The sequence below is a fragment of the Echeneis naucrates genome, chromosome 13, assembly GCF_900963305.1.
Source record: "Echeneis naucrates chromosome 13, fEcheNa1.1, whole genome shotgun sequence".
Taxonomy (NCBI): Eukaryota; Metazoa; Chordata; class Actinopteri; order Carangiformes; family Echeneidae; genus Echeneis; species Echeneis naucrates.
The window spans coordinates 16,179,040-16,202,315 of record NC_042523.1 but is presented as its reverse complement, the minus strand read 5'-3'; the positions used below and the strand labels follow the sequence as shown (position 1 = coordinate 16,202,315).

Here is a 23,276-nt window from a genome sequence, read left to right as displayed (position 1 = left end):
ATGATGATGAGTGTGTGCAGCGTGCCGGCAGTTCCTTGCTGTCGTCCCACACAGACTGCACGCCGCTTCACATCCCCTCTGCTTCTCCTCCTCCTGCTGCTCCTGCTCCTCAGCAGCAGCAGCTGCAGCAGCATTAGAGCTGTCCCTTCCCCTTTCCAGCTGGCTCCGGACACCCCAGCCCCGGCTGAGCCCACCCCGACCCAGGCCACACCTCGTCCGGACCCCTGTGAAGGCCGACCCTGCCTCAACGGGGGGCTCTGCCTGGCCCTGCCTTCCGCTGGCCGGCCAGAACACACCTGGGAGTACACCTGTACGTGCAGCCAGGGCTTCACTGGACGCAACTGTGAGGTATGAACACATGTAGTGTTTAATTGTCTGTACCAGGGTTAGCACTCAGCTTCTGTGTGTATGTGTTTGACCTTTTTGCACAGAAAGTGACAGATGAGTTGACTTGAGCTAAGTGTGTGTGTGCATCAGAAAGAAGAAAAAATGTTATTTGCTTCTATTTTACCAATCTGTCCTTCTCGTCATGCATTGTGCATGCTAGACTCTGGGAGTCATTATGATTATTGTCTTGTACTAAACTACCTGATATTGCCTTGATGAAACCGCTGTGTCCTCTTTGCGTGATGTGTGTGATTTGCATGCGAGCTGAACTAGTGCTAGATGAGCATATGTGAGCGTGTGCCCTTGCTTTCTGCTGTTCGCGGATGGTTTTTTAATGGGAACGTGTGGTGTCACTGAGACACAGAGCCGAGTGCCGCGTTGCTGTGGCAACAAGAGGGAAGAAGTGAGATGCTAGTGGAAGCTGTAGATACCTGTGAGTGTGTGCGCGCACGAGAGAGAGTATATATTTTGGCTGCATGGTGTACATATTTGTGTCTCAGATGTGAGTTTTTGAGTATTTTGTCTGGATTATTTCTGAAAACCAAAAGTGGTGCAAGTTCACTTACAGTACATCTCATGATAACACTGAATGTATTTGGATGCTCAGTTTTAATCTATAAAACTCAAATATGGACAAATCTTTTAACACCTGGGACGCCGATCATCGAGTGAAAAAAGACAATCCACTCTCCACTTCCACTTTCAGAAAGTTGTATAGTCACGTTTGTTCCACAACATCTGAAATAACAAAGTGCATTCAGGTTTTTGTTTTTTTGTTTTTTTTTTTCCAAGCAAAGAATGATTCTGTTTGTTCAAAATGTACTTGAGTCAGAATTTCACGTCTAACACGGATAAACCGCTGCTACAGATTCTTTTACATGCCACTGAAATTGACCTACACGTTGGTTCCTCTTGCTGCATTGCTTTTTACACTTGTGCCAATTCAAGGACACAAAAGGTCTTGAAACAGCCCAGTTTATTGATCGGTGGATAAACTCTTTGAGACTCGCAATGAAAAGGCTGTGGCTGAGCCTCAGTTAGCAATGGGCTCAATAAAGCAGAAAGGCCTGTAATGCAGCAGAGCATTAATGAGTCTGCAGCAGCATCACAGAGGCAAATGGCAAGGTGACGGGGTAAGCTTTGGCAGGATCACCAACAGGTGGCCGTACATCTCCTGTCCTTGTGTTGACATGCCTGTGGCGTGTAGGGGTGAGCATGCTGGTGCTGTGCAGTCAGGATGGAGGCTGGTTAGTGGAGCATTTAGCCAGGGACCTGATCACTGTCTCCTTGGCTGTCCTGATTTTATCTCTCAGAATAGAAAGCAGCTGCAGTTACCTCTGCAGCTGCCTCACTGCACTTGGCTCCACACAAACCACAGAGGATGATACTGCCACACAGCCTGAACTGAGGCTGGACAGCATGTGCCCACGGAGGGTTTTCTTTCATATTTATCAAGCAAAGAGGAGAAAGAATGAAACACCAGTCAGAGCTCAGAGCTTGCTGTTCTCTCATGCTGTAAAAATCCTGAGTCGATATCCACTCCAGGCTTATCCCTGTTATGCACCAAAGATCAGGTCTGGTCTTGAAGCCGGCTCTGGGGGGAAATCATTGATTTTTTTACCCCACCTCTCTCACACTGGATGTTTCTTCTCCATGGAAACTGGAGCATCAGTCATTTGAGATTTGGTAAATGGCCTGATTGGCTAAGTGTGATGATGGTTTCCATCTCCGGTCCTCTGCATGCGTCACAACACAGATGGTCCAGAGAAAGATGAGGAGGAGAGACTGAAGAAAGGAAAAAACAAAGACAGCAGAGAGAGAAGAGAACACAAATTTAATGGGGCAGTGGAAGAAAACTATGTGATTCTTACAGAGAGTCAAGTCTTTGTTTTTGGAGGTTAGTGAGGAAATTCTGCCAGAGATGACAGTTATGTACTCACCCTCTTCTCTCTCTCCGTTCTTTTAACCCATATTTTATGTCAAAGCTGGGCGTAGTTTCACAAAACAAAAACTGAGCGGAATTTGTAAATCTAGGCAGTTTAGGATTAAAAGTTGATGATTTCAGGAAACATATCAAAAGTGATCTGTCTAGGTTGCTCATCCTGCTTTTTGGATTATTCCACCCCACTTCTTTATTTATTCATTTATTTATTTATTTTTAAACACTGCAGAAAGCCTACTGCTACAACTCCAGAGGGCTCTCAGCGAAAACAAATACTCTTCTTGTTAAACTAGTCAAGTTTTAATATCAACCTGCACCTTTTCTGGATGGCAGTTTGTAAACTGTCTTGTTGGAATTCACTGCCATGGGCCTTTCTGTAAATTATTGGCTTCTCTTGCTCCAGCTTATTCATTATTGAAAAGGCTGTTGTGTGCCCTGATGGATTTGGTAACTTACTCTACAACACAGTGAGGCTGTGGCTGTTCAAATCAGCCACAGGATGAAGCAGCTTCGGGGAGCTCTTGCCGGGTTGCTCTGATATTCAGTTATATGAAAGCAATGGATTATAACAGTATCCGCAGACTGAACGTAACTTCACAGCTCTGGCGTTATAAATACTAGATGCAATGCTTTTTTAATTTTACTGTTATTTGGAGAGGGGATGTGGGTCTGAAGGTGATGAAAGATGTGATATATCTGAAGTAAAACAGAAGTAATCCCACTTTCTGCAGAATATCATTCTGCTTTAGTTTAGTAAGCCCACACAGAGCGAGTCAGAGCAGTGAAGAGCTGAACAGCTTGATCTTTCTTCTTTCAACACTTAAGACAGTTTTTGACCTCTATAAATTCCTCAGTTTCACCATTTTATGCACATCACTTTCTCTGACTTCTTACACATTTGCTGATGTTTTGACCTTTCGAATCTGTTCAAGAATACATAGAATGTGTAATTTGATAGTTTGGAGAAAAGGCTCATGCATGTTCATTTCAAGAGTTAGTGATCCCACTGTCATACAACTGCCAAACAGCTTAGCAGAGCGAAAAGTCTGGAAACAGGTGGTGACGCCGTGCAAAGGTTGAAATAAAAAAAAAAAAGAAGCAGCCTCCCTGTTGTTCTAAAACATAGTATCTAATCCATTATATATTATTCATTTAATTTGTTCAGACATGGACATGTAAACATGACAAGTGCGATTTTTGCCTCAGGCTTATCTGGCACTGTTTGTTTTAGGGAAAATTCCCCTTCTGAAGACTTCACTGCTTGTCAGCCAGTCTCACCCACATCAGACTAAACACTCAAGATGATGATTCATTCTTCTTAAGGATGTTGATTTGATTTGAAGATAGAAATTTGTGCTTTACAACCTTGATCCTTTTCACCTGCAATCCTGCAGTTTAATATGTTTTGAAATGAATCATTTGGTCATTTTGTAATAATAAAAAAAAAAGTTCCTGACAGAACTCAGTGAAACTAAGTAAGGCCAAGCCTTCAAGCTGTTTCATCAAAGTGTGTGTGTGTGTGTGTGTGTGTGTGTGTGTGTGTGTGTGTGTGTGTGTGTGTGTGTGTGTGTGTGTGTGTGTGTGTGTGTGTGTGTGTGTGTTGTGGTCAGCTCTTGTCTCCACGGTCTTTCACTTTGCTGCTACACATTCAGCCTGAGCTGCGTCTAATTAAGCAGAAGCTCATCGGCAGCCTTTGGTCTCTTTGATACCCTGGCTTGTTATTCAGAGAAGATAAAAAGCCAAGAGGAATATGTTTTTATATAATTTTTATATATTAGCTGAAGATATTCCTTAATGGTGTGCATATAATGGCCATATGTGTTTGTGAATTTGTGGTTGTTGAGTATGATTTCTTTTATGCACAGACAAACTGATAAAAAGTCATTTTTTTTCTTATCATGGCTGTATCACTCATTGTTACACATTTCACAGTTCTCCAACCTAACGTGAAAGTAAATTGAGTGAGGCGTTTCAGAAACAGGACAATGTTTTTCTGTGGATGTGACCGTCCTCAAAAATTTGTTATAGCCACTTTGCAGAAAAAAGCTACTGTCAATTTAATGAATGTTATATGGAAAATGTTTTCACCACACTGTTTTGTTGCCAAGCAGTCCTTTCCTTCGGCAGAACCCTAACAGCTGACAGAGTGTAGTGTATACTAGCGGTGTAGCATAGTGCACCTACACCTCTTAACGCAGGCATGGTGATGCAGATGTAGCAGAAAGCCCAAGTGTCCAGAATGATAAAAGTGAAACCTCTTAAAGACACTTTATAGCAAAGACAAAAAGATTTGTATTTTTCGTCGCGGTGACCGTGAAACACAGATGCTAACTGCTGCACCATTTGCAAAGAGCAACATCTTCATGTAATTAGTTACAGATGGTGCGATGAAAGCGATGGATTTTACTTTGGTAGCAGGCTTCTTATAACCCTGTTAATGCCTTTGATACAGGAGCTACCTACCTTCAGAATAAAAGACACTCCTCTGGGCTATTGTTGCTGAGCTATCACTGCGATTCATGATGATGGCTTTAGATGTGACGAGGCAAAATAGACTGCCTGTATTAAACGGGAGGGCTTGTGGCCAATCATTTGGGCTATTTCCATACCACACATCCCCTGGCCTTTGGATCAGTGGGAGGTGCATGAGAGTGTGGTGGGAGATGACTTAGTGAGCCTTGATACATATGGATGATGCCGTCTCTGGTGGACATGAGCAGTCCAACACCATGTTCAGTATGTTCCACATATCGAGGGTCGCAGTCACGTGTGGGTTCAAAGGGTGTCTGAAAATCATGCATTAGATATTTGGCCATGTTGGGTGGTTTAGTAATGGGTAGCACTTTGACTTTATTCTGTCACAGAGAGAAAGCTACATGAAAGCCACGGAGCCTTCGCATGTATTAAAATCTAAATAAAGAGCAGCTGTTACTAGCACACAGACAGGAAGCTACATTGTAAATGAGAATAAATAAAAATGAACAAACCAGATTAGATGGACAGTAAACTTGATGGTATTTGTTTCTCTTAGAAGCATTTTGGATATTGTGTGTTTTTATGTGGCACAGCTTTATTTTACTTAGCTGATGACCCTGTAAAGATGAAATCCTGGTTTAACAAGAACATAATGAACGTTAAACCATCTACACATCATCAGGTCTGTGTCGTAGGCTGTACTCAACCCTCCTGCTAATAGAGTAAATCTCATTATAACTCAGGTGACATTACACCACCTACTGACAGCAGACACAAACTGAGTGTTGTCTCAGTGAGGCGTGACGACTCCATTTCACCAGCAACAATTTCAATATAATAGAGTGTTTCGCTCGTCATGTGTCATCTCTGCTTGTTTCCTTAAATACTGTCTAATGACTCACTCCATTTTTCAAACACTTCTGACTGCAATCGTATGTGCAGCCCACACTTCCTTTTTTTTATCGCCACTACTCATCATGAACAGAGCTCTTACCTCCGTGTCATTTTTTTCCTTGTGTCTGGCAGCAAAACTTCTCTTCTTGTCCTGGATAGAGAAAAAAGTCATTACATCTCTCCCAGTGGTTTAGTGTAGCTATTTTTTATTGCTTTTTGTCTGCCCTTGTTGCTATTTTTATCTTAAATGGAGCAATGAGTTTTCACCACCGACTGTATAATGTAAAAAAGGAGAGAACAGCTCTTATTCAGCAGTAATCTACCTCCTCTAATAACCCCCATGACTCTGCTCTGACACCATCATTGTGCTGTCACTTCTAATGATGAGTTGTCCTTACTGTCAAATTAATGTGTGTGTGTGTGTGAGAGATATTTTGGCTGAACTACAACAGCACATCACAGCAACAAAAAAGGAATTCAAAAGTGAATAGCTTCTATTAGAGAAAGCAAATGAACTTTCTCTCTGAGTGTACATTTTATAAGCAAATAAAGCTGAAGTCACAGCTCAGGCTTGGTCTTAAGTCAATATGTATTTTTTTAGAAAACGTGATTATAACATCAGGATTTTAGCTGCACATGTGGTTTTAATGGGTCTTTGTCTCAGTCCCAATTTAATATTATTTCACTGTGAAATTACTTTTTCATTGTCTGACTACAAAATATTGTAAATGACTTAATAGGATTTCAGTACAGTATACAAAAAAACTCTATGTCGGAACAGTTCCATTATCTCGCTCAGTCAAAATTAGACACCGGGGCTCATTCTCTTTTACTAGAATGAACCAATGAATCATAAATGAATGTAATATAAACTAAATCACAAATAGCTATTAAAAAGCCAGGCTTGTGTGACAGTCTCTTTGGGTCAAGGTATTGCAGAGACTAGAGGAAGCAATCATTGATGAAGAGAGAGACCTTTAGACAGTCTGCTCTCCAGCAGAAGTGTGTTTTAGTGTGAGGAGGAGGACTGTGTCATCCTCTGCTCCGCTGCCCATCTTTCCTGTAAAAGATACCGAATCAGTAACAGGCAGCACTGACTCTTGCTGTCTCCTCTGCAGACACGCACAGATCTTGTCAGCAGAGTTGATCTGACAATATGTAATTTAATGAAGCCAACTGGGAGACCAGCCAGCATGCTGTGGATTGTGCCTTTCTGCGTGTACTGTACTCTAATGAATCGTACTGGTGTGTGCCGCAAATGTCTTCCCTTAGTGCCAGACAACAAATGCCAGCTTAATCCAAAAAAATCCCTTCAGGACTAGCAGAGCACCTCCAACAGGGAAAGCACTGAGGAACAGTCACCAGCCTCTGGTGTTAGACACAGAGATTAGCCCGTATTAACAGCTGGGCCTGTCTGCGTGTTGATAGGAGGGAGCGTGCTGGAAATGTAGTCATCAAATAGTACATTCACAGCCTCAAGCAATTTCACCTAAAATTGTGTTTTATTAAAAGAGTTTTTGATGGTCGTGGAAGGAGGGCACAAACATTAAACTGCTCAAAACTATTTTGAAATAAACTGAAAACATGACAATGATGATAATAATAAGAAACACCTAACATGTTGTATACTTACTGCTATACTGTTAAATTACAATGTGAAATGTTGCAGAAGCTGTGCAGTACTCGAAGCTCCCTACACTGACAGGGCAGGATTTTCAGTGTGTACAATATACAACTACCAATGACACTGGCTCATTTTATCATAAGTTATATAATATAACCTGAGCACTCAAAGGTTTCTTAAATGGTCCCCTGTGTTGCAAATTGAGCTGCAAAACCCCACAAATGATATCATATAAACCTCAGCAGTCTTTCAGCTTCTGTACAAACGTGTCTTTTATACATTTTATACATTATACTTTGTTGGGTGAACAGTGGGAAGTGTTGTGGGTTGTTCTTGAGTTTGAGCTTTGGGGCAGCAGTCAAAGTCTCTGTTGGAAGGAATCGATCCTGTCTGGAGTTTCAGCTGTTTCTGATTCATCCTGCTCAATGAATCTCAGTGATAATCAATCAATATTCTTATTGGTGGGGGTGTTACACATTTACGAGATTGCTCCTTGGCGCGTGTTCACAACATTTCTTAAAAATTATGAAACCTTTCCAAAATAAGCTCCAACACAATAGTAATTGTGTGAGTTAAAAAAAAAAAAATAACAGATGCATTATTAAAAATGTTAAGAACAACTTGTCAGAATAAGTAGATGATACCTTGGTAAGCAGAGGAAGTTATTTTCAGTGCACACATGTACACATTCAACAGAGTGCAAGCCTAAGTTAAAGCTGCACATTTATATATAATGAATTATTTTAACAATGGAAAATAGTTTCACCTTTCAAATCAAAATAAAGATAAATAAACATAGCATAAGCAAACATTCTCTGGGAGAATCTACAGTTTCAGAAAGGATTTAACAAATAAACTGATGACTTGCATTTAATGATTTACATTTCCAGTAAACCAAATGTGACAAACTGGCAACACCTTGCAACTCCTGAACCACTCTGAAAGTTTAATAACCAACAGGGGAAGTCGAGCAGTCTGTTAAAGTTATTCTCCTGTGAAGGTAACCTGGCCTGGCTGCATCGTATTTGATATTGTTGGTTCAGATCATCCGTCCTGTCATTCCACAGATGCTGTCAGATGATCCGGAGCTCCTCAAACAGAATAAATAGCTGCGTCTTCACTGTCGTGGTTTCTCCAAACATTTTCTTCTTCAGGGATAAAGACTGTGGGAGAAGAGCAATGATGCATGTCCACTGTCATCTTGTTCAAGTAGACCTAGTTTTCTTTGACGTGCACCCATTCCTCTTGTAGGGTCACCATGGCAACCGAGAGATGACGATGTGAATCCAAAGATCAACAGCTGGCAAAGCATATAGTTCACATATCATTAAACAGAAAATGTCAGAGACACTTTGTGTACTAATTGAAGGCCTATTTTTTTTATTTTTTTTTTCAAGAAGGGGTCAGAACTCAAAGCACTGTGTGTCTGTGCATGTGTTATAATTTCTGTGTTGGCCTCCCTACTGTTGGCCATCTTCCTGGGAGGCAGGTAAAATGAGTGGGGATAATTTACATTTGATTTTAAGGCGATAATGGGTTACTGTACAGGTTTTTAGTGACTCAGTCTCTGTGGCATCAGGACGAGCTGCAGGCTGCAGAGAGGGGTTTTCACTACTCTAACATCTGCTAAATGCCTATTTAAAACAACTCCATGTAACCTGAAATTCATGCACTCAGCTTTCACAGTGACAAAAGCCTCAGGACACTTTATGTCTTTGATTTCAGGCTTTTACGCAAGCACCTTTTTTTTAATTTTTATTTTATTTATTTATTTTTTAAATCTTGTATTGCAACGAGCCCTCTGTGTATGTAGGGCATCGTGAACAGCAGACTCGTGGATCAGAGGATCGAATAGCATTCATCTCCACCAGCTCAGGCCCAAGAGAGTAACAATGTTATGTTCCCTTGAAGTGTTTCTCTCCAGTAGAAACAAATGTATTTGCACTATTATTCACCCTCCAAACACACAAAGCACATTGTACATGTCTATGTGAAACCTCTTATGCTACATTCACTGTAACCCATAATAACAGTTGATCCCGTTCCCCAGCATGTGGTATCACTGTGGGTAACATTTTATGCAGAGAGCAATGATGAAACGGCTTGTTGCTCAGAAAAGCAGCCCAAAAGGCCAGAAGGAAGGCTGCCATCCAAATCATTAAGTCCTCTGTGTTGACCTGCTCCCGGCCGAGCGCTTTATTTGCAATCCTGATGCTGAAACAAATGTATCAGTGATCAACAGTCTGCCCCCTGTCAGACTGCCTTTATCTGAAAGAAGTATTTGATCCTTTTTATGTTTCATATACGACTGAATCCCACATACATGCAGCCATTTTACAGTTAATCATCAGAAATAAGACATTTGCTGCATTTCTCTTCTGTTATGTGCTGCTGTTATGTTGTGTCCGTTTTATTGCTCCTCATGACATAATGTCACATCATAGCTCAGTTTTTTCTGCTAGTAATTGAATTTGAAAGCCTTGTACAAATGGTGTGTTGGTTTGAAACAGTTTAGAACAAGAAAAAAATGTGCAAGTGATTGGCGCGATGTGTGTGTGTGTGTGTGTTGCTGTTTGTGCGTTGCTCGTAGTTTTCTGGAAGTGGATCTGGACAGTTTCTCCTCTTGTGCTTCAGTTCATATTCTAATCTAAACCTTTGTTTCTTTAGCTATGGCAGGAATGCATGGCTGCATGGATGCTATTAATCATCGTGAAATGAGCCTTTGCATAATATAAGATCTTTATGACTTGTACTTCTTGTACTTGTACTTCTGTTACTGGGACCAGGAGAAGAGGACAGCAGGATTTAGGACAAACCCTTCAGTGTGTTTATCTTCACTGCACTTGACTCTCAGATATTTATGCATTAAGCAAGTTGATGTTAAATGCTGATTTATGAAGCATGGATTATTTGGGGTCACTGATAGACTGTCCCGTAACTGGAATGTATTTTTTGGTATCCTGTTTAATCTGTCTAATTTTAATTCATTCAAATGTTTATCCTCAACTTTTATTTTGGTTTCAAATTCAAATGTAAAGAGGTTTTTTGTTAGTGCCAACAAACGTGTGAGTTTTGAATCCACATATTCTTCCAGTTGCATGTGAAGACACTGCTGCTTAACTTTCTTTTACAATAACAAAACTTGGAGCTTTGACTTTACTCGTCCATCGTCTAAGTTTATAATATAAATGAGCTCAGTCATATGTTTAACTGATTACATGTAAGAAAGTCAGCAACCAGCAAGAGAGTAGCTGCAGCTCAGGGGCTGCTAGTGATTGGGAAATTTGGGGGAAAAAAAAAAAAGAAGAAGGAAAAGTTTTAAAGCATGAAATTATTTGCTTTGCACAAAAACCATATCTCAAGGCTTGTAGGCTATTCTCATCATTCCAGCTAAAATACTGTAGTGTTTGCACTGAGATGGCTCATATTAAAGTCAGAGCTAATCAAGAATAAGCGTAGTGTTGTGAAGTGTCCCCACTAGAGAAATGATCTGTCAAGCTGGGAGACCAACTGTCATTCTGTTGCGAAAGAGCTACATATGGGAGATATAATATCAAACAAAGAGCCCCTCTCTGTCAGCGCATTTACGTCAAGTGTAGCTTCTGATAGATTCAGAAAGAGCCTGAGAGCTCCTGATCCATTTTAGTACCTGTCTGGCAGAATAAGAAGACAGACAACTGTGTCCCAGCCCCCGAGAAGAGACGCCCAAGTCCCCTCCAGCTCCAGCTCTAGTTGGATAGGTATAAATAGATCCTTCTCTCTTAAATCATTCTCCTCTCACTTAGTATTCTCCTTGCTGCTGCTGCTCCTCCTCCTCCTCCTCCTCCTGGTCTCATTTCTAGCATCAGCCCCCCCCATCTTTCTGTCTATTTTGACATTTGGCAAGGTTGAGAAGTAATTGTCTTTTGAGTGATGATGTTGGGGAGTCATGACGGGTTATTTAATGTCATCTGTTTGATGGAAGCAGATGGACTGTTGTGGAGCAAACTGAGTGTCTTCCTGCTGCGTTTCCTTTCGATTGACAGATTTTATGGAAGATTACGAAGCTCCACTAAAATATACCTTATCTGTTTGACATCTCTTCATGAATCGAGGCACAACTGAAGCTCATCACGGTGCTTGGCCATGTTTGTGAGAGCTTCATGGTTCCAAATTTTGAAAGAGGTGGTCCTCTTTGAAGCCACTGGGCCAGGAAGTGATGAGGAAGTTTTAGAGAGAGAGAAGGAGGGAAGGCAGGAGCTTTGATGTGCAGAAATAGATAGCATTAAAGGCTTGCTGGAGAAAAAAAAAACACACACACACGGACACAAGCATTTTCCTGCATTACTGGATGGTGCAACAACTTGGATGAGTTATGGAGCAGATGGCTGTGGATTTTCTCAGAATATATCCCAGAATGATATAGGATAATCATTTTGGAAAACGTAGGCCTACTGTGTGTGCTGGGAGCAGATATGAATCGTTTTTTTTTTTTGTTGTGTTTTTTTTTTTGAGTGACCAAGTGTATTTTTTCCCATTTAAATGATGATCATGAACACATCTTCTATGGTTTCTATTGTTGCAGTTGTGCAGTGCATACAGATTGATTTTTATTGGCTTATTCTTATAATCTGCACAGCAGTGGCTTGAATATTAAAAATCAGTGTTGTTGATGTAAATACTTCCTCCAGAAGCAGTTAAGGGTTGCATTAATTACCCTGGGGAAAAGCTGCGTAGTGGTATCATTGGACAGGTGTTAGGGGTGAATGAATGAGTGTGATCCATCTTCCTCCTCCTGCACTCCCCCCAAGGCTGCTCTCTGAATAATAATGCATTTTTATGGGTCTCTTTTTGGATAGAGAGATCTGAAAACCCAGACAGCAGGAAAGGTTAGCAGACAGAATGATTTTGACTTGCATTCATCAGAGAGGCTGGCACTTCTAAATCATCCTGATGTAGGAATAGGTAATTATTTGATTACATGTCTGCTGTATGTCACCGTAGAAAAGTTCATTTAACTTTAATGTTGTCAACCAGATTTTGGCCATTTTGGTCACTGAAGTTAGTTGAAAACAGCTTTGACGTGTTACCAAGCTGGTATGGTGGCTTTTTAAACTGATACAGACACTACGACTATTCTTCACAGAGCTGAACTGCAGGCAGAATATACTATTTGGTGTTTGTCACCATGAGTGACCTCTTTCACGTGCAAGTCATTGTTAATGTGAAAAAATCTCTTTAGTGCGGTTTCCATACGTAGTCTTAAATGTTAGTTTTTCATGGTTTCACTGAGATCACTGGCTCACCCCTCAGCTCTGTCTGAGACCCGTCAATCATCCCACAGACCGGCAGCTGATACTATTTATTAAAAACTGTTCAGATAAATGCTGAAACAAGCTGGTGAAGAGTGTATCACAGAGGTACACACGTTTTCTTTTAATGAAGAGAGGGAAGCGTACCGTGTTTACTTGAGGAGAGAAAAGCAGCAGAGTGATTGTATCGACAGTTTTGGGGATGTTGGAGTTGGACTGAATTTTCACAGCAACCTGCTGCTGTTGCTCATGCTGGTGTTCTGATGAAATTGGGACAAAATATTGACTGCTTGGCGCAGAAGCACAGGAGGACATCTGAGCATGTGAATCATTTTGTCTTCTAACTTTTTCTTTTTTTAAAACAGTATGTCCTGCTTTGTTTTCACAAAATAAAAAAAAAAAAGTTCCAACAAATCAGCAAAATCAACATGCAAAAAGGAAGAAAGAAATTTTTAATTGAACTCTAAGCTTCCTGAAGGAAATCGTTAAAGAGAATTCTTCTTTACTAAGTGAAAACAGACACTTTGTTTATGTTCCTTTAAGTTATCTTTTTCTTTTTTTATTTTACCAGTATCTATTTATTGAATTACTTTGCTTTTTCTTTTCTTTTTTTTCCTTGTTTGTGTCTCAGCTCTTATATCACTTGACAGCTGTCACTCTCTTCTGGTTCATGGGTTGATTCATGTCCGTCTGGTTTGCACTTGCAGAACTTGCAGGTTTGTTACATTGATGTGTTTCTTAGACTAAAGCACCTAAAAGTCACTGATCTATTTCTTCTACTAATCACAGCGGCAAAAAAAGAGGAAGATGAAGGACACAATGTCTTTATTATTATTACAAGCCCTCTAGCATTTCAGTGTGCAGTGTATGGTCTCATTTATATTTGCTGTTATTTCTGTTTACGTGCTGGTTTAGCAGTTGTCTGTGACTCCTCTCTTCCACTCCTGCTCTCTCTTGTTCAATTTGTCGGCTGCTCAGTTGTTCATTTGCCTTAATGAAAACTGTTTATTTGCCATAATGGCTGTGAGGCTCTGGGTATTGGGAGTGCTCCATAATCTGCTTCCCTGCAGGTCCTGAGCAGATTGGCAGACTTCCTGTCATAAAAGGTGTAGTCCTAAATCCCTAGTTGTCACCCATTTATGGCCCAGCCATGTGCTCGTTTCTTCCAGTCTTGTTTTGAAAAAAAAAAAAAAAAAGTCTCTAAATTGTATGAAAATGAACTAATTGTGAACACAGTAGGTTGTAACCCCCCTGACAGAACCAGTTTGTGCCAGAATATCCAACTCAATGATTAACTTGGCTCAGCAACAGTGGACATCCAACCAATCAGGGACATTTCAGATTATTTGATTGATTGTTAATTATTAATAATTATTATAAATTATTGGTACATAGACTGCGACAGAAAAAAAAAAAAAGATTAAAGGAGAGGGAAAGTGACAAAAAATAGCAAATATGTAATATTTAGGTATCAGCTGAGTAGTAACATTTTTTCAACATGACTTCAGCCAACCAAACTAACTCTGATCATGATAGATTTGGGAAGAAGAGTTGGATTTGTCTCTGAAATGGTGCCTTTAAGCTGTGTCTGTGCCGACCGCAGAGCAGATGAGGCGAAATCATCGGGGGTTTCATGCTGAATGATTTTCTGATTGATGGGTGTAATAAGTCGTATCAACAATAATGTCCGTCTGGATTACTGACAGGATATTGGTTGAATGCGAAAGCAGAAGCTGGAAACACCACATCAACCTGTCTGTGAATATTACTGAGGTGAGGCCAGGTTATTAACCATTTTTATAAAAACATTGCAAAAATATAAAATAGTTCCATGACATCTGATTTTTTATTTTTTTTTTCTGCTTCCACATACTTCTGTGTGTACTTCTGACAGTCCAACACAGACAGGCAAATTTATTTAACACAAAAAAAATTTGTAGAAATCTGAAGAAATATGGATGAATGTTCTCGTGACCACGTGCTCACTGTAATGGCAAATAATTGATCATCAGCCATATCTAGCACTATACCAGCATTTAAGCTGTCTTGACATAGTCATATTTCACATTCATTATACTGTTCAATCATCTTTTGATATGTGAACTTTGTAATAGTTTTCACCACGTAATTTTAAATTCAACATGATTAGACCAGCGGGTCTAATCAGCAGAATCCTTCTGGCAGAAAGACAGACAGACGGACGGACGGACGGAGAATAGCTTGGTGTAACAAGTTAGCACACACCACTGAGCAATGTTAGTGTTCAGTTGCAGCTGTCAAAGGCCACCTCAGAAAAGTAAGGAAAATATTTACACTTCATTTAACTCTCTTTTTTTTCTCCTCCTGTGGACTCCTGAGAGTAAGAAACAGGTTTTTAGCTTCAGCTAAACTGTATTTTGGTAAGGTTTGTATTTGTACACATGATTTGAAAGCAAAGATTGTGGAAAATATAACTTACCTCAGTAATGCCCTTTTTCCATTCGAGTTTTTGGTCAATTTAAAGGGGATACTGACACTTAATGGCCTTATGGAGTACTTTTGCTTCTAATTTACTGTGATTTCATTGAGTTTAAAAGTGCAGGTTGACTGTATGTTACACCCTCTGAGTTTTGGTGAAACGAGGTTTTGTGGTAAGTGGAAAAAATGACAACTAACATATTACCACTACATTAAGAGGCAAGACGTGTTGAATCTGTATAAGTTTGTCTGCATTTGGTTATTATTTTGACACCATCACTGCATTAATTATAGTATTTTCCACAGCACAGAGTTCAAAAGCTTTATTCATAGGGGTTGAAATTAACACCAGTCGTCACTTTAGTCGCTTTACAATGTGAGACTTTTTCACTGTTTTCCTGTGTGTCTCATGATGTGAAACAACACTGCTGTCTACAGGCTCTCTGGTCTTTAATGCTTCATTCGCTCCACTTCACCTGCATTTGAATCTCTGAGTCATTCTGTGTCTTCTTGTTTGTGTGGATATGATGTAAAATCAAAAAAGAGTTGTGTTGTGCAGACACAATCCTGTAGATATGCTGTATATCCTCATAGTCCTACATTTCTGACTTGATAATGCACCACTTAATTATGTACCACCGTCTGTTTTCGTGGCTTCCCGAATGTATTTAGGCCACTTCATCTCTGGATCTTTTTTTGGTTTGTCTTTATATATTCAGATCACATTGCTGGGCTCAAACCTCACGAGAGGAGACTGGAGAGAATACTGTGGGGGGATTTTCTCTTTTGAGGGATGGTTTTCAAGTATTATTTTGTCACCATCATGAATTAAATATTATGTTTTCGCTGGATCCAAGTTTCTCATTATGCACTGCACATTTAAGACAAGAATTACTGTTGGCTATATGAAAGTTTAATTTAGTTCATCCAGCTAATTGCTGTGTGATTGATTATATCATTAGTATTTGTTCCCTTGCTGCCGGAGTCACGTTGTTCTGGTTGTAACAGCCGAAGCATGTGCTTCACAGCTTTATTGATCTGGGGAGACTAATGTAATTATAGATCTGTGTTAGGGAGCTCCATGGTGTCAGTGTCCGTTAGTGTTAAGTTTTGAAAGCACTGCTTCTGTCTCGTCACTTCCAGTTTCATTTTGAAGTCTGTGTCTGTTACCCCTGTGTTCTTCTCAAGTTTCCCTCCTTGTTGATTATTTGCCCCATAATTGTGTGGACCCGTGTGTAGTTGCCTGTCCTTCCCGAGTGCATTTGAACCCCGCTTCCTTCTGCACACCTCTGTGGAGGACTGTGTTTACTGTGATCCTGCTGGCTCCGGTGTGTGTCCGTTCCCTTGTCGTTGTTCCACATGGCCTCTGTACACGAGTCTTGAATGTGTTTTCTCTCCAGTTTTAAATTCTACTGCTGTTAGACTATGCAGTGCAGAAATGCTCCAGTTTCTCTCTGTAGCCTTGAGCTCAGCAAAAAGTAAATACTTGATAAATTCACACTCAGTTTTGAAAAGAAGATGGCCCTAGATCAGGCATTTTCATTTTTAGTGGCCTCTCTCATTAAAGCGTGAATTGTAAGTACCTTACTGAGATAACATAAGGTTTGTGGTGCTAATCTTTTAAGTTAGACTGCATTGAGAAGTACTAAATATCATAACACTTACTGAGAACCACCAGGTTTGGTGTAGACTTTCAGTTGATTCAGTAACCTGTAGTATTTATTTATTGGACTACAGAATATGGACTTGCTGGCATTTTGTAGCGAATAAAAGCATTGTCCAAAAAGTCCAAACATCCTGCAAAGTGCTCATTCAGGATTTGTCCCTGGATGTTGTCCAAATAAAAACAATGTCATTTGCAGAAGGAAAGATGATCTCATGCTCAAGGAAAAGAACAAAAAGTGTGGCAGAAGAATGTCAAGGTTCAACCTTCAACACTGTGGATGTGCTGTATTTCTGTGTCATGTTGACTGGTGTAGATACAAACTGTGGCCCTTTACGGGGAGTTTAAGAGGAACGTTTATGAGACAAGTTCATCCCATATGACATCCTGCAGAGATATTTTCCTCATTTTCAAACAAATATTTTTCATGAGTGATTGAATGATTAAGCAAATGCTGTCTGTATCTATTCTGCCTCCACAGGGAGGAGTGTTAAGGCCCTGACTGAGGGAGGCCAAACAGTGATAAACAGCTGAGATTAGGAAATAAGTGGATCATAAAACAGATGTTCTCTCTGCCGAACAAATATTGGGAAAGTCTGTGTGCGTTTTGTCTGAAAAAGTTTTGTGGTGCATGTAAATGCTTTAGAAACTACAAAAGTCAAGATAAATTGCTTTAGTTACAGTACCGAGGGAGCACGAGCGCAATACCAGACAATAATAGGCATCAAGTGTGTGTTTTCATTTGGACAGACCTAAACCTGTCTACAGTCACAGGGACATTCTTCTCTAGTAAGTATGTAATGTAATTCATTCAATTTCAGGGAGAAATATATGTTCAGATTTGAGTTTAGTAATGCTAAAGTTCTGTTTAGGCTGAAGTTGTGAGTAGCTTTCGGCAAAGGGTAGTGTTTTGGCTGCGATTAGACTGGGGGGGCCACACACACACACACAGAATTGTAATTTGTGTGTTGGACCTGAAAGCAGACACAGCCAAAGTTGAGCTGGTTTGAAATGATTTCATACAAAATGGATGTGGGAGCCGGGCCAGAGACTGGCTGAGGAGGGACGGGCAGAGTCTGCCTGGAGATGCAGTTTGAGTGAAGACAGGTAGATTTGCAGCTCAGATGGTGGGGCAGCTAAAGACTGGCTGAGGGGCAGGAACTGGATGGCAAACAAATACTTAGCACCACAGAAGAAAAAGCGTCTGAGAGTTCTAAAGACATCAGATCTAAAGACAGATCAATCTGGTTTGATGAGATGATTGACTTGTGTCAAGTGGAGTTTGCTAAGAAGGCACATTTTCAGCTTCAGATGGTTTTTGTGTGCAGTTTGAATCAACACTGCCGTTCCAACTAAAATCACCTGCATGTGATTAGCTGAACAATCTGGCCAGAAGAGATCCCCTGCACTATTGTCCCCGATCACTGAAATGAGTCACCCATAAACAGTAAGTGGCTGATAAACTGTGAAAATGAAAATCTCAGATAACTGCTGTTATGAAACACTTGACAGCTTGAGCTCCATCGGGGTTGGGGGCTCACATAAGCTCACTGATCACAGCTCACAGCTAATAGCCCTGTTCAGAGGAAAATATCGACTCAACTGGGAAGGTTTCTTTTTACAAAGCTTTCTTTGCTGTGAAGATATCAGGTACCCAAACTATGTGCACACTCTTTTCCATGTAATCTGGAGCATATTGGCCTAAAACCTTTAACAGTGGCACTGAATCCTGCTCTGAACGCTTGACCAACATAATACCTTTGTTGCTGTTCTTGCACATGTAGCAAACTGGAAAAACAGGACACAATTCTGCTTTAAATTGAAGGGTTACATGCAGCTCAGACATGGTCAGGCTAAACACAAGACAAATTTCTTGCGAAGCTTGCCGCACGTCTTTATCAACATATTGTCCAATCGCTACTGTAGCTGTTGAGAGCTCAGGTAAATCATCGCACTGCCTCTCTGTTCTCCCTCCATGCATTACCTTTACCACTAATTTCTCTCTCGGGCAATCATCACTACCCGCTTACAGGCTGCAGCTCAGCTAAGTTCAGCCTCTGGATGGAGGGATATAATGAGGCAAGCAACAGTTTCTTAGTAACATTATTAAAGCGCATGGTGAATTGTTCAAGACGGACTTGACTTCGACACTTCCTATCTGAGTTTCTGTAATACCAACTCATGAGCCCAACTGAATGATCTTCAATGTTTTAAAGAACGCAATTTCACACCCTGAAAGAAAATCACATATTCACACAATTTCCCAATAGTTTCTGAAAATAAATTCAAGGATTATTTTCTGTCCTGTCAAGATCAGTAAAACATATATAATTTAAATATGGCACACCATCACCGTTGTCTGGTTTGATCCAGAAGTATTAGTAGTATCGGTAGTTATTGTATAAATTTGTATTGTTCAGATGCATGTTAATGAGGGCACATACACACACGTGCACATACTTGAATTTGAAGCGTAAGCGTATTGTCTTAAATGCTATCTTCACAATTATCAGGCTAGAGAAAAGCTAACTGATGATGATTTTTCCAAGAAGCAGTTTTCATTTTTTGGATCACTGATGTCTCCAGAAACAGACTCAACCCTCTCCTCCACCATGTCAAAGCAACAATGTCAATGGCCTAAGTAACATTGCCGCTTACCTCCGTCTGCCTGCATTGATCATCCCGCCTCAGGGCAGCCATCCCAAATTGGCAAATAGATTACAGCATCTTGTGAAGCAATTCATTTAGCCTCGGAGCATCTCTTTGTTCTGTTTGTTGGTCAATGTGGGAATATAGATAAAGGAGCTAATGTGGGGTATTATCAGCTGCTTGAGGAAATTGATTGCCCGAGCTGAGCGTGCAAAAGCCGTTTGCAGCTGTAGAATAATAGGATAAATGACACAGAAATATAAATCTATATCATCTAAATCATATAGACTGTACAAATACTATTTAAATTTAGCTTATGGACGTGTTTTCCCACTTGAACATGTACAACGACAGAGTACAGAAATATTAAAGAGGCTTAATACGCAAACAGGTGAAAATGTGTCCTCAATAAATGACCAACATTTTTACATAATGTATAACAGCATAACAGTTGTCATCCCAGCCTGGGTGAGCTTCCTAAAGGCAGTATATATGTAGCTGTTGTGCTATATTAGATTACATAGATTCAACTAAAATAGCCCCAATGGCTGTTAGCAGCATACCACGCCAGCCTATAGGTGCTGTTGTGTACCTGTTTGTGTTACAGCACATTCTGTACAGCCTGCATGGAGTCGAATGGAAGTAAAATCTGGTGCAACATATGAAAAAGGTCATGAGCTGGCCTTGCCTTCCTCCAACCTCCGACAAGCCAACAGTGCTGTTCTCTAAAGGTTGATAAGCTCGACCTGGTGCCATTTCATTAGAGATAAGCTCAGCAGACTGTGTAAGAGCCAAAGAGTGGCTTGTCATGGCTGTTTACTGCGCTTCAGACGAGAGAGACATAGCTTGATTGACCCTCAGCAAGAACGGACCTGAGAATTAAGATTAAATTAGATTAATACTAATGAGCTGTGACTCAGTCCTGGAGAGAGTGTTCTTCTGCCTCTCGCCCTCTCTCTTACACACACACACATCTAATGCATCAATATCACTTCCCTCCCTCTGTTCACCCTCTCTCCGTCTTAAGTTTTTGTTTTCCTCCTGGTTTTACTAAAATTGTTATCTGAGCACATTTAAATTGGACAGCTGGCGGTGCAGATAGTCTACCTGAGCTTTGTTCAGAGAATTAGTCTCATAAATAAAAGACAGTAGGATTATAGACATCCCTAAGCCTTAGAAGACTCTGAAAGCCAAGCAAAAGGCAGCATTTTGTCAGGCAGTGGGCTACACAAGCTTGGCTTTGTCCTCTTTCACCTTCAACAACCGCTCTGAAATGTTTTCTCCAAAATATGATCAATTATAGATGCTGGGAAACAGCATGAAGGAAGCTGTCAGGGTAAATTTCTCACATTATCTATGTTCATACTTCTCTGCATGTTTGTGTGTGTGTGTGTGTGTGACAAAGACTGAAGATGGAGAAAGTATTCCTGCAGAGTGAAAATGCAATAAAAGAAAAGAGCGCAGAATGTAAAAGAGGATGCTGAGCCAGAGGCCACTAAACAATGATGTGACCAATGTGAGAGCTGAATCCCGTGCAATGCTCTGAGCTTCGCTGGGAAAATGAAGTGACAAAAAAAAAAAAAAATTAATTTAAAACAGTGCTGATGGTGCACAGTCAGTTACATAATAATGTTTACGTTGTGCCTCCCTCCCTCTGCTTTTGTTTATTTTTCCTGTCATTTCAGTTTTTCACAGACCCGTGTGCCAGCAGCCCCTGTCTCCATGGAAACTGCAGCCGGAGCAACAGTGGGGAGGAGGGGGAGCCGGCCTACACCTGTGAATGCACCGAGGGCTACGAGGGGGAGAGGTGTGATCAAATCCTACTGGACCTGCCGGCTGCTGACTGGGATCCCGCCAACCCCTCTGCTCCCGAGCTGGCCACCCCCGTCGCCTCCACCACTTCGGCCGCCACTCAGCCGCCACAGCCAACCACCGTCCCCTCCACCACCGTGCCGCCACCTCCCACCCTGCAGCCATGGCAACCCAAACCTGGGCAGAGGCTGCTGGTGGTGCCGTGGGAGACAGACAGGGTGAGATAACTTCTAAGGTAACTTATTGATATGAGGGGGCTTATCCTGAAAATGTGTCAAGAAAATGTGTGTTGTGTGTTTCAGGTGACGGAGGGGCTGCACTGTGTGAGTCCGGACCTGTGTGAGCTGACATCAGGGACCCTCACTCTGTCTCTTGAGGTGCCTGAAGAGACAGCCGTCAAGTAAGAGCTCCCTTTAGTGGCTTTTATGACTGAGCGAATCTGCTGGGGGGGTCTGGACTAAATGGAGCGGTGAGCTCATAATCACCTCCTGTTGCCTTCAGTTTAACTTTTATATCTTACATCTGATTCCATCTAATTAGAACAAAAAGCTGACTTTTTCAGGTTTTAGGGAGGTATTAAAACATATTGGACACAGGACCTGTTGATAATCCAGCTTTATTGAGTATTTGAGTGTTAATACATTGCAGTATAATTAAACACTCGGGGCCTCGGGGTGAGAAAAGGTGCTCTGAATGGTCTGTAGCTCAGTAATCTGCCGATCCAAAAGCGAATCAATCGCCCTTCACACCAGATGTGAATGTTTTTTTGTCAGAATATTTTAGTGGCTCATGGTTAATTTGCTTTTGTCTGATTGGACTTAAGTATATAAGTATATTATTTTTACCGTTTTACCATGAATTTTGTGGTTTGATTTCCAGCACTGCTCCATCCACCTCCAACCTGTGCGATCTAAATATCTGCGTGAAATTAACCTGAATACGTACAACCAGTACAACCTTCTAGTTTATGCTGACCTCCAGTTGCTTAACTTCTTACCTCGTATTGTCCTCATTCAACGTCAGAAGCATGCAAAGAACAGAAAGACTTCCAAATATCCCGACATAATGATTGTGAATTATTCCAAGACGGCTTTTCTTTGCTAGCCTTGTCGCAGCATATAAACACACACAGGTTACAGGTGGTTACAGGTGTGATGGCAGAATAAGAAACTTACCACATCTGCATAGTGATACAGTATCTCAGCTTGGCCTCTCTAAGGCCACACGTTCCTTGAATCAATACTAAAAATGTAACTGGCCCTGCTTTTTAGAACATAATCAAATGGAAGCGAGAGAGAGAGAGAGAGAAAACAAAGCACGACACAGTCAGCATAATCATGAAGAACCTTAAAATAGAACCGACTTTGCAGATCATCTTTTCTACGTACTTGCCATGCAGCAACTCTTGTTGACAACATAGCACAGCTTGTTGCTTTTGTAACTAATGACCTTCCTTTCAGATCTCCCCACTCCTGAAATAGAAGACACGCTTTGCATGATGCTGCCACCTTTTCAGAGTGTGGTTGCTTATAAACAGAATTACAATGGTTTAGTAAATCAAGATAAATGAATTATGTAAAAGCAATGGTCAAGATAAATATTGGATGCCCTTGATGGAGCCCCTCAATGCAGAGGGTCGGCACAACTCGCAATCACAGACCATGAGACAGGGGCTGAAATCAATCAACTGTTTCCCTGCTTTGTTTTAATACTGTATAATTAGAAATGATTCCTGATTGCACACTGAGGCTCAGGCAGTGAAGGACACTCATGTACAAAAACAGTTGCACCACTTGGAAAATGAAGCAGTGATCTAAGTGATCAGTGACACTGATCTCGAGAGGCTGTCTGACGATAATTCAATACGTCTTTTGTGTCTCCAAGTAGCTGTAGAGAGCGGTTGTCATGCAGCTGCTGATACCAAGAGTTATAACCGACCTTTTAGCGAACAATACCAACACCGCTGATCAGACTAGCTCTCAACATCACAACCTAAAGCAGAATCTTTCTATTTACATACATCGGTAATAATAACCGGCCAGTGGATGAACCATCTATGCCTAATATCAATGAAATTTGTCT

The 23,276-nt window shown here is 40.9% G+C and overlaps 1 protein-coding gene across 1 annotated transcript in view; it reads left to right on the top strand.

Annotated features, from left to right (window-relative positions):
• The window catches only part of dner (delta/notch-like EGF repeat containing), a 39,125-nt gene continuing 15,849 nt past the window's right edge, over positions 1 to 23,276 (top strand). The window contains exons 1-3 of the mRNA XM_029518280.1: positions 1 to 348; positions 21,068 to 21,412; positions 21,497 to 21,594. Of these exons, the coding sequence (XP_029374140.1) occupies positions 1 to 348; positions 21,068 to 21,412; positions 21,497 to 21,594 (791 nt within the window). The remainder of the gene's footprint in view (positions 349 to 21,067; positions 21,413 to 21,496; positions 21,595 to 23,276) is intronic.